At 38.8% G+C, this 16073-nt stretch overlaps 1 protein-coding gene across 6 annotated transcripts in view; it reads right to left on the reverse strand.

The window, feature by feature from the left end:
- CDK14 (cyclin dependent kinase 14) overlaps positions 1–16073 on the reverse strand; it is a 321807-nt gene that overhangs the window by 183892 nt on the left and 121842 nt on the right. For all 6 annotated transcript variants that reach the window (XM_074864790.1, XM_074864767.1, XM_074864787.1 and 3 more), the window contains one exon: positions 3060–3154. In XM_074864790.1, coding sequence (XP_074720891.1) covers positions 3060–3154 — 95 coding nt within the window. The remainder of the gene's footprint in view (positions 1–3059; positions 3155–16073) is intronic.

Genomic DNA, 16073 nt, shown 5'->3' on the forward strand with positions numbered 1-16073 from the left:
ATCCTCAAAACTCCTCAGGTGATGAGCAATGGCTCTTAGTCATCCAGTAATAGAATTGAGCTCTCAGCTCCCTTTTCAGTACGCTTGAATGACCAACAATAATCATAGCTGATATAAGAATTATCAAAGCATACAAAGAAATTATGCCCTACTAACAAGGTACTGTATATATTAAACTATTTTCAATTAAGTTCTTTCATTCAAAAGGAGCAAGCCCCCCTTCCCTTCTTCCACATTCATCACCAGAATATTCATATGGAGAATGAACTTCTCCTGATCTTCAACTGTCAGAAAGAATTTTTAAAGATTGACTTTTCTTGCTTCTGGGGACCACCAAGGTTAAAGTTAAAAAGCTCTGTCATGTTTTCATCTGACAGGCTTCCATATGAAAAAAAATTCTAATTTGAGGTACCAAGAGAATTTAATCACTGCCATGTTTCCTTTCAGAATCTATTCAGCTTTCAGCTTTTACCTTATTATGGCAATGCATTTTTCAACGAAAGGTGCTACAAGAAATTAAATTTCATTCTACTCTTTCATGGTCAATGCTGAAAACGAACACCTCTGATAACCTCAAACATTTCATCAGTATTAATTTCCCAATGGAATCATCACTGACCTAGTGACCTGAATTTTCCATTTTCTGAGACCTCTTGGATCACTAACTGTTCATCCCTAATTTAATCATGACATCTCACTCAAATGGTTTTTAGTATGTTTGAAATGTCCAATAGTGATTAATGGCAACAGTGTATCAGTTCCATGATGTCACTTTATGAAGTAAATCAAATTCAACCCCTTTTAGGTTTGTTAGGTCTCAGTCATTTGAAAATGTATGCCGCCATGTAATTTTAATCACATGAATATTTCTACTGATTTCACTACAAATCATTCATATTATTGAGCTAAACCATGTACAGGTGTTAAAAAAACCCACCCCAGAACAGACATTACAGATATAGAGCTCAGTAACACCAATTACACAACTAGATTACATAGTCAACCAGCCAAAATTTGTAGATTTAAGCCGGCAACTCTAATTTTTGCGTCTGCACCTTCATATTATGCACTGAGAGCTCTTTGACAAAAGAAACAAAAAAGGTCATTACAATCATGCAGTTAAAGCCTGTACCATGCACACCCACAAGAATTCAATTCAGGTTACGTGGGCATTCTCTAGCAGAAGCATTATCAGATAGCATTAGCTATTTGATCGGCCTAGAACTTTACACTACCTAACAATGAAAATGGACTTTTATTAAGCAATTCTGTCATCTCACGGCACAGCAGCAAGTTACAACATCATTACAGTACAGTCCCTAGGCTGGTTGGAGAGAACAAAGCATCCTTCCCCTTCTTCTTGAACACCACCTTGAGAGACTCTGTGCCCACCAGACAAAATACTGAAATACTGCTTGCATCAGTTGCTAGAAACCACCACTAAATAAGATCTTGAAACAGTTTCAATAGCTACCAAACACTATGGGAATAAAAAGGTGCAACCACCAGCAGGGTTAATCCCAACTGCACCCTGTTGAAAAACAAACAGCTAAGTGAATCCAGAGCTAGCCACTGCATGAAGCTTAGTCTGTGTCCATGCTTATCATGGGCAGCAACACGATATAACACATGGCTGGGAGCCAGAGTCTGTAAACACTACTACTGGGTGTAAAATCCAGAAATTTGACATTAGTATAATAGACAAAACCATCTATTTTAGGAAGAAACATATTCTATACATCTCATTTCTCAACCAGTTCTGATGAATGCAGATAAATACAGCTGCTGATAACAGGGACTGCAAAATTTATTCATGTAAAGTTATGCAAATAAGTCTACACTGACCATTACATAAAATTAAATATCAAGGCTTTTCCTATGCTAATTCAGTGTATAAGTCTGGAGCAGAGGAATCACCGATTTTAAGAAAAGGAATTAAATTTTCATTAATGTTCCATTACCTGAGGTAGAAAAAAAATGTACTGCATGTAATTGCTCTGCAGGCTCCTCTAGCTGAATACCCACATTATTACACTGTAGCATTGCTATGTAAATAGACAAGGTAAATGGCTTCTCCAGACAACATGCTGTGTGCACCATCATGTAAAAATTAAGGGATGCTCCCAAGAAACACACAAAACAGTTCCATCTGTCTTAAGTAGGGATGTACTAAGAATAAAACTAGTGATCACTGTACTTTATAAAGGCAGTGTCTTACTGATTACAACACAGTAACAGATATACTGAAAATCTAACCTTCTCTCAACTCATTTGTTTCTTTTAAATTACATGTTCTTGGACCCATCTGCGAAAACTGGGAGGTTAATTATGATAGTACATTGCATAATTCCGCAGCTAAATGTTGAAGCAGTTCTACATAAATGCCATATGTTTGTCTTAGAAAAACTAAAAAGATTAATTAGGAGGCCAAGCCCAAGACTTTGGAAAGTAATACTCTGAACACAATTAGATCATTACACTGTGTTCTATGTAAATTGAAGTTTTAATCAGTAGGTAAAACATTAGTCATGGCAAAAAAATAATAACCAAAAATTCTAAATTGCATGTGCCAGACTTCTTTTTTACTGACATTGCTTATAAAAGGACAGTATGCACAAGCCAGTCACAACAAAAGACAATTTAAATTTGTTACATGCTTTTGATGAAGGAACTATCTGTTAAGAATTTCAGTCCTCTTCTTCTTACCTACATTATCCTCACCTATTTTAAAGTTACTCTATCACATCAGTAAAGAAAAAGCTCTAATAAACGAACTATAACTAGGAAGCAGAGTAAGGAACCAGTTTGAAAAGTCAACTGAGCGGTCTAAGGTCCTTCAAGAGCCTTAGTAGCCACTTCTCCTTCTCCGAACCTCGTCTAGCCCAGCCTTCCACTTTTAGCACACTCCAGTACAAAGCACTGTCTCATATAGCCTCCACTCTCCTGAGGAAAGTAAAGGGTTATTTTGGCCTGATCCATAAATCACCGATGGTAGAGACCTTTTCCACCAAATTCAATACACTCTGGACCATATCCAAAACATTAGTTATTTTACTCACCACATATTCAAAGACAAGTGTCAAGGTCTCCTTGGTGTGAATGATGTCATGAAGCAGCACAATGTTAGCATGTTTCAATCCTTTCAAAAGAGAAGCTGAAAAGCAAAACATACATGTTATCTTAAAAAGGATCCAAATATTTTACATCAATTGGCTTTTTTTTTTTAGTGACTTGGATGATTTTTTTTTGACATCAGAGTTTCATAACATGACAACCAGTAGTTGTACTTTAGTATCTTCTATGTCCATGAGTTCCACACATTCAGTGTGTTTGAATACCATGCTTTTCCATTCAGTGCTATTTTCTTCACCTTGTTGGTCAAACTCAACCTCACTTTGAGGCAAAAATGAGCTGAGGCAAGAGATGCTTTCCTTATGCAGCTTCCTCTAAGTGAATCAATCACTCACATCTGATCAATCAGACACCAAGTTTGCTTCTACACTTAAAGATAATTCTTGGATAAAAGTCAAGCATGTCTTTTCAGAACATCATCTTTCCTATCCAACACAACAGAGCTGCTTTCTAAACAAAGCACAACATCTATCCTAAGAATAATGTTTTAAGCAATAATTCTCCTGTCTCTCAAACATAACACAGGTTTGATGGAATCATCTGTATTAGCTCATGAGAATAAATACATGGTATTTTCTTACCATAATTTTTTTTAATGGCACTAGCTTGTGTTTTCAGACTACTGACAAACAAAGACTTACCGAGGGAACTTCCAGGTGATCTCCTTCACTAAATTTCTTTTACACCATCATACATATTTAATATGCATACCATATTACATATTTAATGTTCCACAAGACATGGCGTATTTTAGCAATATATGCTGACAAGCCATGTGTTGTTACCAATGTCGTTCTGTCGTTGGTGTCTTGTCATCTCATGCATATATCTGAGCAGGACTATCAGTCACCACAACAAAGTAAATAATAGATACAAAGATATGCAAATGAGTGGCATATTTCTGTACTGAATAATGTGGAACTTTCTTCTTTCACAAAAGAGGAAGGGTGTCAGAAACAATGTGTGTCTCTCTCCACTACTGTGCAAAATGGAAGCTAGGGAGCTTCCATGGCACTGCTACTCCTTGCTGTCCTATTGAGGGTGATCCATCAGGCTGAGGTAACTCCAGGGGTCATCTGGCTTTGAATTAGGGTAAGTACATATCATCTCTCATACTGGTCTTCAAGAGATCGATCCAACAAGCTGATCACTCTAGGAAGCAACACAATAGCAACATGGCATCTGGCTGAATTGGTGTTCCTCTACAAGCATCCTCAGCAGCAAAACATCAGAGCTCACACTAGGCAGAAGGTAGAGAGCAAAGGGGAAGATATCATACAGCAGCTTCAAAGCAAGCGTATCATAGATATCCTGATGACAGGATTGCAAACCTGCGAGTAAACTCCATGACCAGGAATGAGGCAACCCTTCAACCTGGCTAAAGAGGTGAGAAGAAATATTTCAAAAGAGCTTGCTTTGGCATGCACTCCACAACTCACACTATTCAGAGTCAGCAGAGACTCTCTTTCCTGTGTTCTGAATATGTTGCCACCAAGCTGTAAATTGGCTACTGCAATTACAATTATTCTTTTTAAACATTTGATCAGTGCATCTCTAGTAACTTTTAACATTCCACAAATTAAGCAGAAGCTTTTTTTCTCAAAGGAAGAGCCAAGCACAATTTTCATAGGATCCTCATCTTAGAATTTGGAGAATTTCTTAGAGTAAAAGCTCAGAGAGATTTGGATATGTTGGTTTTTTAAAGGACAACAATGAAAAATTACTACTGAAAAGGTATGGATACAAACAACAGATAATCAGAACAACTGTTCTGAAAGGTACCTTGCACCAGAAATGAGAACTTTTAACCTGGAGAAACCCCAGGAAGAGTTCACCTGCAGTAACTGAGCTTTTACCAGTTCTTCCCTCAAACCTTGTCAAATGACCATACATGCAGAGACACTAGGAACATAAAAACTACCTCCTAGCAGATCCTGCATTGAACTGTAATAGTACTTATGACCTCTGTCAGCTTTTGCGGTTCAGATCACCACCTGAGGCCTTTAATTCCTCTAGTTGGCCATTACTTTGTTGCTAAAATCTGTATATGGGTCATTAAAACTTAAACAGTACACTGAAAGCAGCTTACCCCGAGGACTTTGCAAATACTGTCTTCCCTCTTCAGTCCCCTCCCCCACTCTTATTTATCTTCTCTAATATCCAATTCTCCCATTTTACAGCTTCAATATTCAACATCTGCCATATTTTACAATAACTACAAAACATCAACTGCAGGGTGAGATATCTGTCCTCTCCATTAGTCCAAGTGAAATACAGTAAATAATATAGTAGAGCAAAATCATCTTAATTACACTAATCTTAAACTGTGGAAATAAGAAGCAATTCCACTAACAATTTATATTGTGAGAAACCAAGCATAACTGGTGAAAGTAAGAGAATTACCGCATGTGCTCTTCTGTCAGAACTCTTGCCAGTAAGGTTGCCTGTCTTTGTGAAAATACTGCTTTGTTGTTTAAAAAAAGGGGGGAAAAGGAAATTAAGAAAAGAAAAAGAAAAAAGTTTCTGAAATTGGAAAGTTGTTTCTTCCTCCAAAGAGTACTTTAAAAACAAAATGAAATATGAACTGATGGTGCTCTGTGGGTTTTTTTCCGGAAACATCCCCTTTCAGAACAAATGACCAATACACCTCCTCTTTTGGGCAACTTCTTGCTCAAAGCGTATAGAACTTTGGATGAACTCCACTAACTCAAAGACAAAACCCAGAAATTCACATCCAGGAGAATGAAAAGGAGTCCAAGGAATCTATCAGCATCAGCCTGAGACAAGCCTGACTTCACCTTTGAAGCTGCCAATGCAGCTGCTACTGGAGCTCAACAAGAAGTCAGGTGCTGCTGTGCCTGGTGTTACTTCTGGAACAAAATAACTCTCCCAGAGAATGCCATCTCCGTCCAGTGATTATCACCCACCAATTTCACAAAGAGTTGTTTTCTTTTAAGATAAAAAGACTAAAACATTGTTGAAAAAAGCATCGCAACATCCCACAAAAGTGGGACCAACATACTAGTACACACTGTATCCTTAGCATGTATTTTTAACAACAAAATTATGTAATTCTGTTTCAAAACTGCTGTCACTCTTTTTTTACCCTTGGTATTAAATGTAAGATAAACAGATGGCAGCACTTTAAATTCATTTCCCCGAAGAGTTTTGAGGACACACAGCGGCAAATAATGCTAAAATGCTTTTTTAAAAACACTTTGGACAAAATATTATATTCATTTGAATGGGCAAGTGCTTGTTCTGTCGTCTGTGTTTGCACATTCCCTTACAGCAAATTCTATCAGTGACATACTTCAATAACTAACGACATCCAAGATGATAATTTCTGTGACTTGTACACAAGTTCATGACCTGAGTCACCAGAAGTACTAACACTCAGCAATTCTCCATCAAGGACTAATAACCATATTTGCATACCTAAAGGAAACTCATTGTATTTGCTTGAATAACCATCACAGACTTCTCCTCCAACAAGGGGATGCTCTCATCTATTATGAGCTCCTGGCAAGCTGCCTTATTGCTTGTGTTGGCCAAGGAGCTTTTTGCTGTTCCCAGATGAGCTGAGTTCTAAAGTATGCTCACTCCATGAGCAAGCCAAGCCAGATGGACTGTAGCCAACTCTTACCCAAAACCTGAGTAGCATCAGAAAATTAGGGCTTTGCTCCTTGCAGGGTTTACAGCATCAGCTCAAGTCTGACACTCCATTAACAAAGCTTTGTGACTAATGTCTTGACTTACCTCTAGAAGACTTGTTTTGCAAAAGGCTATTTCAGCATGCCCATAAAGTAACATTTCACAGCTCTATGTCAAAAATCAACAAAAGTAACTATTACTGTCCATTTCCAGGCCACATGCAGGAAAAACTTTTCACTAGCTGCACTAGCAAAGATGGTACTTTCGGACATGATAAGTACATTAAGCTTGAACATTAATTATGGTCCTCAGATCATCCTACCACAATTAATTCAGTCTTGCAATTCCTGACTATCGTCTTGTTCTCACTTTGTGAAAAATCACAAATCTCCACTGTGGCCCTTGACAGAATCACCCATGATTTCCAAACTGTCTGATATTTCCGTGACCTGGAAGCCTTTCTCAGCAGTAGCAGAAGAACTCAACTTCATACTGCTCGTATTCACTGTAATGTACAACTGCTGCTGATACTCCCTTGAATTTCCTACTATATGCAAAGGCTGTGATATTCCCCTAATTTTTCTAAAAATTATAGCTAAGAAAATGCCTGCTTTACTCAGTATATAGTAGTTGAGGTGTCCTCTGGGACATGCATCATGTGCCATGCACCAATGCTCATCATTTCCCATGCTACTCCTCACATACAGTGTTCACCCTTTCTCACTGTCACTCTAGGAGGACATGTCTCATTGGGAGACTTTTACTCTTGAAGACAGCACGTCATGGCAGTTTGCACCTATCTAATACTGTTAATGCAACTGTGCATCTTTGCTGCCCTGTTTAATTTCTGAGACACCAAAGCCACACGCTCTAGTCAGTACACAAATTTGTGAAAGCAAGTAATTTGTTGTGCTTCAGAGCCCAACAACGTATCTGTAAAATTCTGTGGCTTGTCACACTCTGCAGACACAACTGTACTCTCTAACAGAGTGCCAACTTCCTCGCATAAACAGTTGGGTTCAGTCTCTGAGCTCTCCTGGAAAGGCATATTTAGTGAGAAAACATTCATAGGTTTTTTCCCCTCATCATGTCTTCTGAACAAACATACTCAAATGTGTCTTACTGCCTGCACAAACTACAGAAGTTCTGCTTCCCTTCCCAGCAACGTATGTTTCCATCTACACATCTTTTACAGCAATTTTTAAAATTTTGACTTGGAGCACAATGTCTATTATGCTCCTCATCCACTTCCCACATGGCAGGACTTTCTGCATGCAAAACGCTACTTACAATTCTAGCACAGAGACAGGAATTCAGCACTCTGTTGGTTTTGCAGTAATAAATGTGCAGAAATTTCCACCTCAGAAATGCAGTCCCCAAATCTACACTTCTCTATTTTCCAGTTCACCCATCTGAAATAATTTACTATGAGCAAATAGCTTTGCTTTCCTACAACCCTAATACAACAAAATTCAATTCAGTGAAAACTATGCATCCTAGGTAAAACCACACTGACCACAGACTTCCCATCTTCACACCACAGGATATATTCTGCAGAGTGATCATTATTTATAATCCCAAGTAATTGATTCAAGAGCTGCACACCTATAAGTGTGCAGAACTGGCCAGCTTCCACTCATCTTAGTGGACACAATACAATAAAGATATATAGGTCATTGTTCAGCTTTGAAAAAATTGCAGGAGAAAGTTTCTTAACAAATTTCAAAAGAATCTGAGCTACAGGAAGAACAGAAAAAGCATCAAATTGTTCCAATGCACTATTACATAGGTTTAGCTGAATTACCTTCTCTACAGCCAATTCCAACCTCATGACAGTCTCTTCTAGATTTAGCAAATGGTCCTTAATCTAGTTCTCGTTAAGTCAAAAAAAAAAAAAATACAGTCTGGCATTAAAGAAGTGCACAGTGCCTCACATCCTTGCAAGAAAGGATTTGCTAGCCCTTTGACCGTAGGCTGCTTTGCTGGAGGGACTACATGGATCACATTAACTGCTTCTACCTTCGCCGGCTGAAATTCAGGCTGACACAAGTGGGTTGAATGTTTAACCAAGTACTTTTTTTATTAGAGAAGTTTCTACTTGCTGCTCCTACTTAAAAGTTGTAGTATGTTCTTAAAGAAGAAATTCAGAAAAAGAGTGTGTGTAACAACACATAGACACCTTCAGAGGTGGTTCTTGCTGTGGCTGTAGTCCCCTAAGCAACAGGCAAGTCACAGACCTGCTGAAACCCCTTTGCCTGTTGAACTGGAACAGCATTGAAAGGACTGGTCAAATAAGCTCTGAAAAGCACTAAAATATATTATTCTAACAGATATACAGAAGACTGCTGCCATATGAAATGAATGACTCTTTCATTATGTTCTAGATATAAATTTATGCATGGTGCATTGTTCCCAATGCTCTTCAGACACAAGTACAGATGGAGGTTAAAAATAATGAGACATTATCCTATTAAAGCCAGACTCTCATGGAAAAAGGCTGTAATATGCTGCTCCTATCTTGCAGCAGCCAGTTATATCTGCGCTTTACTGTCCATTTCAGTATTCAAGAGGAGGAAACTGTGTAAATCAAAAATATGTCAACGAGTACAGAAAACAACTCTACAATGCACGTAGCATGTGAAAGCAGGAGTCTTTCTATCTCTTTTTTATGCATGCATAGCATGCCTACGACTAGTAGCACAATCTACTTATAAAACTGTCACTGGTTGTTATTAGTCTTATTGCTGAATTTCAGACACAGTTTTCATATAAATATCTATCTACCTTAGGATGACTTCTTTGGAAGTTTTCAGTCTAAACAGTTCCTACCATCTTCAAAAAAACCAGGCTTTAGTAACAACTTCTGTAACCCACTGAGTAACTTTCCCCTTGAAAGAAAAAAACAACCTCTAAACCTCATGTTTTGGAGTAGAGACTCAAAATCTGGAAATAAAAAGGCCTTTAAAATAGGAATACACATTATGCCATCTCCATGAAAATTTGGCCAAGTTATAAGCTTTTGAAATCACTTCTTTGGGTCAGACTATCAGCAGTGTGAGAGGAAGGAGGACTACAGAAAAGGGGAGACGGCACAAGGGGCTGTGATTCACAGTGGAAGCTAGGACAGCTGGATAAGAAGAAAGAAAAGGCAGAGGACAACCGAACAGCCTTCACAGGTGGAAGAATGCAGGGAGTAGAAAGTGAGAGCATGTAGACAAGATAGAAAAGGGACAGGATGCTGTGCATGGGGTGGGCAAACACTCACACTTAGGGGTAAGTAGAAAAGAGCCTACAGACACTAGCACATATTCTCCACTGACGCCCATATCAGAACCCAAGATTCCCACAGATTACCAATCCACAGCTTTCAGCAGGAATCAGTGAAAATGCCTGGCAGTTTTCCTCTCTCCTCCAGTTTCAGTCTACAAACAGAAGCAACCCATGACAGCTACCAGCTACCGCTTCAGTTCAAGCAGGACATGTCCATATGAGAGCCTGCAAACATGATGAAACATTGGAGTGCAGATGCAACACCAGAAAACGGAAAATGGATTTCCACTAGCCTTTTCAAACACTTAGAAAATTACACAAACAAAAATCCAAATTAAAATAAAGAATGCCATGCCAAGCGCTCAAAGTGAAGACGGACAATTATAGGGGCTTCTGCAATGCTAACTCAGCTTCTCCAAGATACACATTCCTGAAGTCACTACCTTGAGATAAACCAGGCTACGAGCTTTCAGCACACAGCCGCTTCATATCTATCTTGCATTTATCTCGCACTTTGACAACCTGTAAGTTCACAGCCTAACTTATCCTGCAGTGATCAACTTGTGTGCTTGTACCCATCAACTGTTCCCAGCTCTTTCATTTTTTTACAAGTGGTTGCTTAAATTTTATTTTTATATAGGCCCAGGTATAAACTTGATCCAGGTTTAGTTTTCAGTAGAAGGACCTTACCCATCCATCAGAGAAGCTGAAAAGTCCACCAGGAACAAGTCAAAAGAAAATCAACCTGATCTTTACCCTTACCTCTAACATTGGCTGAGCATCACATTATGTCACTCAAGCTGATATCATCACCATGTTCCCCATGTTCTGGACATTTCAACTTCTGATCTTCATTCACGCTTATCAGAACTGCAGAGCGCACACAGGTATTACAGAGCCCCAAGCAACACTGTACACTCATATTACCCAATGCTATGCAAGTACTTTAGAAGTAATCTCAAAATCATCATTTAAAAGGTCTCTCAGCAAGTGGGGTGCTGAGAAGATCAAGAAATATTTAAATAGAGTACAATGACAAGCGTTCTAGAAAATCTCAAAACCATCTGTGTTTTAATAACGCACAGTAGGTGCATATAGCCAGAGCCACCCATCAAGAACACAGAATTAAATTAATCGTTCATCATCTGACAGAGGCAGAGATCACGCAGCAGGAGCAAACATGCTGCTGTTGTGTAATTAAAGAATGAACAGTACAAGTAGAGGGACCAAATTAAGTTTTCACAGGTAAACTTAATTCTGACAACTTCTAAATTATTGACTTTGCAACCGTAATCAAGATCCTCTGCTGTAAACAATATACCTGCAATATTAGTATTACACTATCTAAATGAGTGACCTGAGTACCAATACTGAAACTCGTGCCCTGCTGAAGTCAGTGCAAGTTTTGTTACTCACTTTTCCCAATGCATCAATATGACAAGAAATCACTTAACCGTATGTACCTGCAATGAATGATGTTTTTGTACATAGAAGACAGAAAGACATCCTAGGAAATAATTTAATTGCATTAACATCAAACCAAGTTGCCTACCAGCATACTTTAACCACTACTTACAAATGAGGAACTCTACAGAAAAAGCTGTTTTTTAAAAAAATTACTTTTGCTTTATTTCTCAGTGGGTCATTTCCTTCAGCAAAAACGCTGCATAAAAAGCAGGCAGATTTGTCAGCACACACTTTAGGCTGCAGAAAAAAAAAAGGCTTGTGGCATATGTCTTGCTATTTTTCAAAGAGGGAGTGATACAGGAGCCTTTAAAGGATCATGTCAGTTTTCTTCGTCTGGGTGGGTGAGGCTCAACACGCCCCTTCACCCACAGCTGGAAAATAACGCTGGAATGAACATGGCATCGCTTTGTCTCTTGTGGAATGATTTAGAGGTTAAACAAAGGCAGTCTCAGTAGAAAGGTGGCAAATACTTATTTTTACAAATATTTTAGTAAACAAAATCAATCACAGGGAAAATAAGGCATACTGTTCTGTAACTGAAAAGAGACAGATATAGAGTGAGTATGGGAAGAGAATGAGAATTTCATAATAAAGTGAATTAAATCCAGCCATAGCAAAACTTACACTAAAAAACAACTCAAAATAACGAACTATGAGACTTTTAAACATAATTAGAACATGAATAATATCTAGAACATTTAGAAAACTTTTTAAGGACAAGAAATAGCCTTAATTCTGGCTAGATCTCTTTGATGCTTATTATAATATTTGTATTAAATTTTTCTTTCCCATCCAAAAAGATGCTAAGTATGCAAACTACAAAATGGCAAGATCCCCACAAGTAACTTGCAAACTGATTTCCAACATGGAAAAAAAAAAAGCAATAAAGGGACGAAACAAGCTGGCAGGCACTTCAGCAGCAAAACCCAGTGACAGACTAAATCTCGTGAAAGAGATTGTTTCAGGAACTGCTAGCAATGCTGTATCACCATCATTGGTGCCAACACTCCTGGTCATCCACTTTGCAATCACATCATCTGAAAAATATGATTTAAGCGTTCTTTTCACACATAAAGGCCCAATCAGCTCACAAGGAACAGATATACTGTCCTCTTTCTGCCTTTGCTCTGTGGTCTCTGGGTGTTGTCTCAGTTCCCACCCCATCATTTAATTGTCATTTACTCTTGCAGTTCATAGCACCTATCACTAATGTTAATTGAATTTAAGGTGCAAGCAATTGAGAGGAAACAGAAAACCCAGACCCCCAGAATTTTTGCTTCATTCATCCTGGAAGGTAACTGAATCTAAATCAGGATGACTGTAAACTTTACAAATTTACATTTATGACACTGAAGATCTGTATTACCATGTTACTGTCTAGAGCAGCATGTGCTTATTTAAACCTTGTGGACATTGTTCAACTTGGAAATTTGCATTTTAAAGGACAAAAATTTTCCTTTAAGCAAAAGATGGTAAGCCATCTTTTGATAAAAAGCAGCTGGCCCTGAGAGAGAGCAGGAGAGGTGCTAGAACAGAAAAGATGGGCTGAAGGAATGTCTCAGCTTCACAGAGTTGACAGCCACAGCCGATAGTGACAGGGTGATGCGAAAGTTAAGTGATGCTCAGAAGAGACCTAGCTGAGGTAAGCTAGTCATTTCTAACCTCCTATTTTAGCTAAAATCATCCCCATAATTTTCAAGTACAGGTTGACAATTACCTGTGTAGATGCATGACACCAACCAAACTATGGATTTAAATCCATATTGGAAGGCGTTCTGAGCAAAAACACAATTAAAATACACCCAAGAAATGTGAGAAAATACATTAAACGGATCTGCCAGCATAACCCATTAACACCACAGGTGGTAAGAATTTTTTTTTTTTTTAAAGGCCAACTCAACAGCCAACAGCTTGTCTGTCTACTACATACAGATATAAAACATCACTTCCCAGCCCCCTTGAAAATATACTGTTCTTCCATCCTGTTGTGTCATGCATCAGTTACAGTTACGGCAATTTACTGTTTGTTTTTCCAGATAAAATTCTTTTTATGGAATTGTAGTAATTAACAATGACAGTAGAAAAATTGATAGCACCGCCTCTTAAAGTACCATTTCCTGTAAGATGACAGTATTGCCTTGCCAAACTTTAAGTAAATGTCTTCATCTTTTACAGCTTGTGTCTAACAGTGTTTGTTCCAGTCAAAACAGGTCAGCCTCTTCCAAGAGAGGACTAGAGAGTATGCTCTTTAATGTTGGTGACCTTTCCTTCAAACAGTTCTCAGATCTCATGCATTGGAAGGCAGCTTTCAAAAGTTACACTTCAGGTCAAGGACATACTTTTTCTCACTTCTGTGAAAATCTGGCCAATTTGTCAAAGTTTACATCTAGTCGGTGGAAAGCTGTACTTTAAAGCTGCACTTTAGCAGTTAAAATCTCCCAGAGAATCCATCCTTCCTGAGCTTGCTTAAACATTCAGATATTTGGCAGAAGCAGAAGTTTGAGCCAATAAGTCTGGAATCCAACATCAGTTATAGATGGGACAGTGTCAGCAGCAAAACTCTTCTGACAGTTTCCCCAAAATCACAATTCCAAACCTGTTCTTGGCTGAACGCATCTCCAAGTCCCTTGCTCCATTTCTGCTCCCCTCTCTCTTCAACCCCGCTAGTTACAATAAGGGTGGGAAATGCTAGCCCTGTCCAAGTAGATTCCCCATCTCCATCTCACAGGCTCCTGGCTGAGGCTAGTCAAAGTCAGCAACCCTTCCCATGCTCCTGTTAGTGTTTTCTACACCTTGTGCTGCTTTGAAAGACCTCTGTAATTTGCATTCTTACAGATCCACTGTTGTACTTGTAATTCTCTTCCTGAGATCCTCACACCAACATCTATTCTTAACCGCCATTTCTCCTAGTTCTCCTCTCTATCACTGCCCAGGCATGGACAGTGGCAAGCATTTCAGTGGGGCAGTTGTCTTCTTCCAGGCTGCCAGAGACAGTAGAAAGGGGAGCATGAAGGCTACAGGGAAAACAGGAGGGAAAAGGGGACAAAAATGCATGGATAATGCATGCAGAGTTTTTAACTGTCAGTATCAGAAAAAAACCTCACAATTAAATACAAAGTGCGGGGTGGGGTTGACACTCTTGCAATGAAAATTGCCACGGAAAAAGCCAGTTTCACAAGAGGACTTGAATGCTATTCATAAGCTCAGGACAAGCCAACAAACCAAAAAGCCAGAGCTTAAATCTTGGTTCATCATCCCACATAGTACATGAGCCTTGAGATAAAGACAATTCTTTAGTGGGTCTCTTTAAATCCGTCTTGCTTATTATTATAGCTGAACACAAAAGTGACTTGCTAAGGAAACATGAGGCATGAAGGGTTTTGTCCCTGAGGAGAAATGGAACAGAAAACAAATAGGGCACCTTACCAAGCTGCAGGATCTAGAACTACAACATGCCTAGAGCACTATATTTCTCTATAACTTCCATTTCAATTAGAAAGACTAAAGTAAATAAAATACTAATGGGCTGTGTGGCTGAATAAGTGTACCAACCAATGAGCTCCTTTGTATTTGTAAAAATCAAGCGAGGAGAAAAATCAGACTTTAGCTTTTAATTTGATTTGACCAAGCAGAGATTGGACTAGACCACTCAGTGTATCAGTATATTGCCTACACAGGAGATGAACACCACAGAGCTACTGGATATAATTTCCTTATAAATGTATCAGTATCACCTGGTCAAATATGAGACTCTATTGTCTCACCAACTGAACCCAAACAAACCTGCGCAACGCAGACACAAGACTCCTCTGCACTGTGCAACTGCGCAGAAGTTTAAATTCAGTGTAAGCAGTGTTATGCATAAGACCAAGGTTCAGGAGTATAACAAAACCATCGCTGCTTTGAAGAAGTTTCTGAACCTCTGAAAGCCTTTGGAAGACATATTCCTCTAAGTAAGCCTTTTCCCAGCAACTCCTGAAGCAAGTTCATCTGCAACAGTATTTTGAGATACTGCAAAAGGTCAAACACATTTTTAGTTTCCACAACTAAAGTCAGAACATCTTAATATGCAGGAAAACACAGCTCAAGTACTATGAAGTCCTTGGAGCTCTTTACTAATTATTTGCTGCTCACCATCTTCTCATACCAAGTAAATCAAAGAATGACTTCAACAAAGCCACCAAGTCTTGTGGGTGAGTTTTTCTGCCACAGGAACACATTCTGACCTGAAAAAGGTCACAGGAATTAGGACAGAAGCAAGTGCCCATAGACACTAATGAATGTCTTTCCTCTGTCAGCATGGCTAGTTAGTGCATATGCTGCATCAGACACTTTGCAACAGTAAACTGCACCTCTGAAGGAACTTACTAAATGAGGAATACTAAACCCCTGTTCCAACACATGCCAGAAAGCTCTGGCTAAAAATCAAGAACTGATTACATCCAAAAGTCTAAGAGCACATTCCAGTTGAGATATGCATATTAAAATAGTGGCAGCCAAAGTGCTAACATTCACAAGGCTAAACATCCTCCCTAAATTCCCACCTCGGT

The sequence above is a fragment of the Strix uralensis genome, chromosome 1, assembly GCF_047716275.1.
Source record: "Strix uralensis isolate ZFMK-TIS-50842 chromosome 1, bStrUra1, whole genome shotgun sequence".
Classification (NCBI taxonomy): domain Eukaryota; kingdom Metazoa; phylum Chordata; class Aves; order Strigiformes; family Strigidae; genus Strix; species Strix uralensis.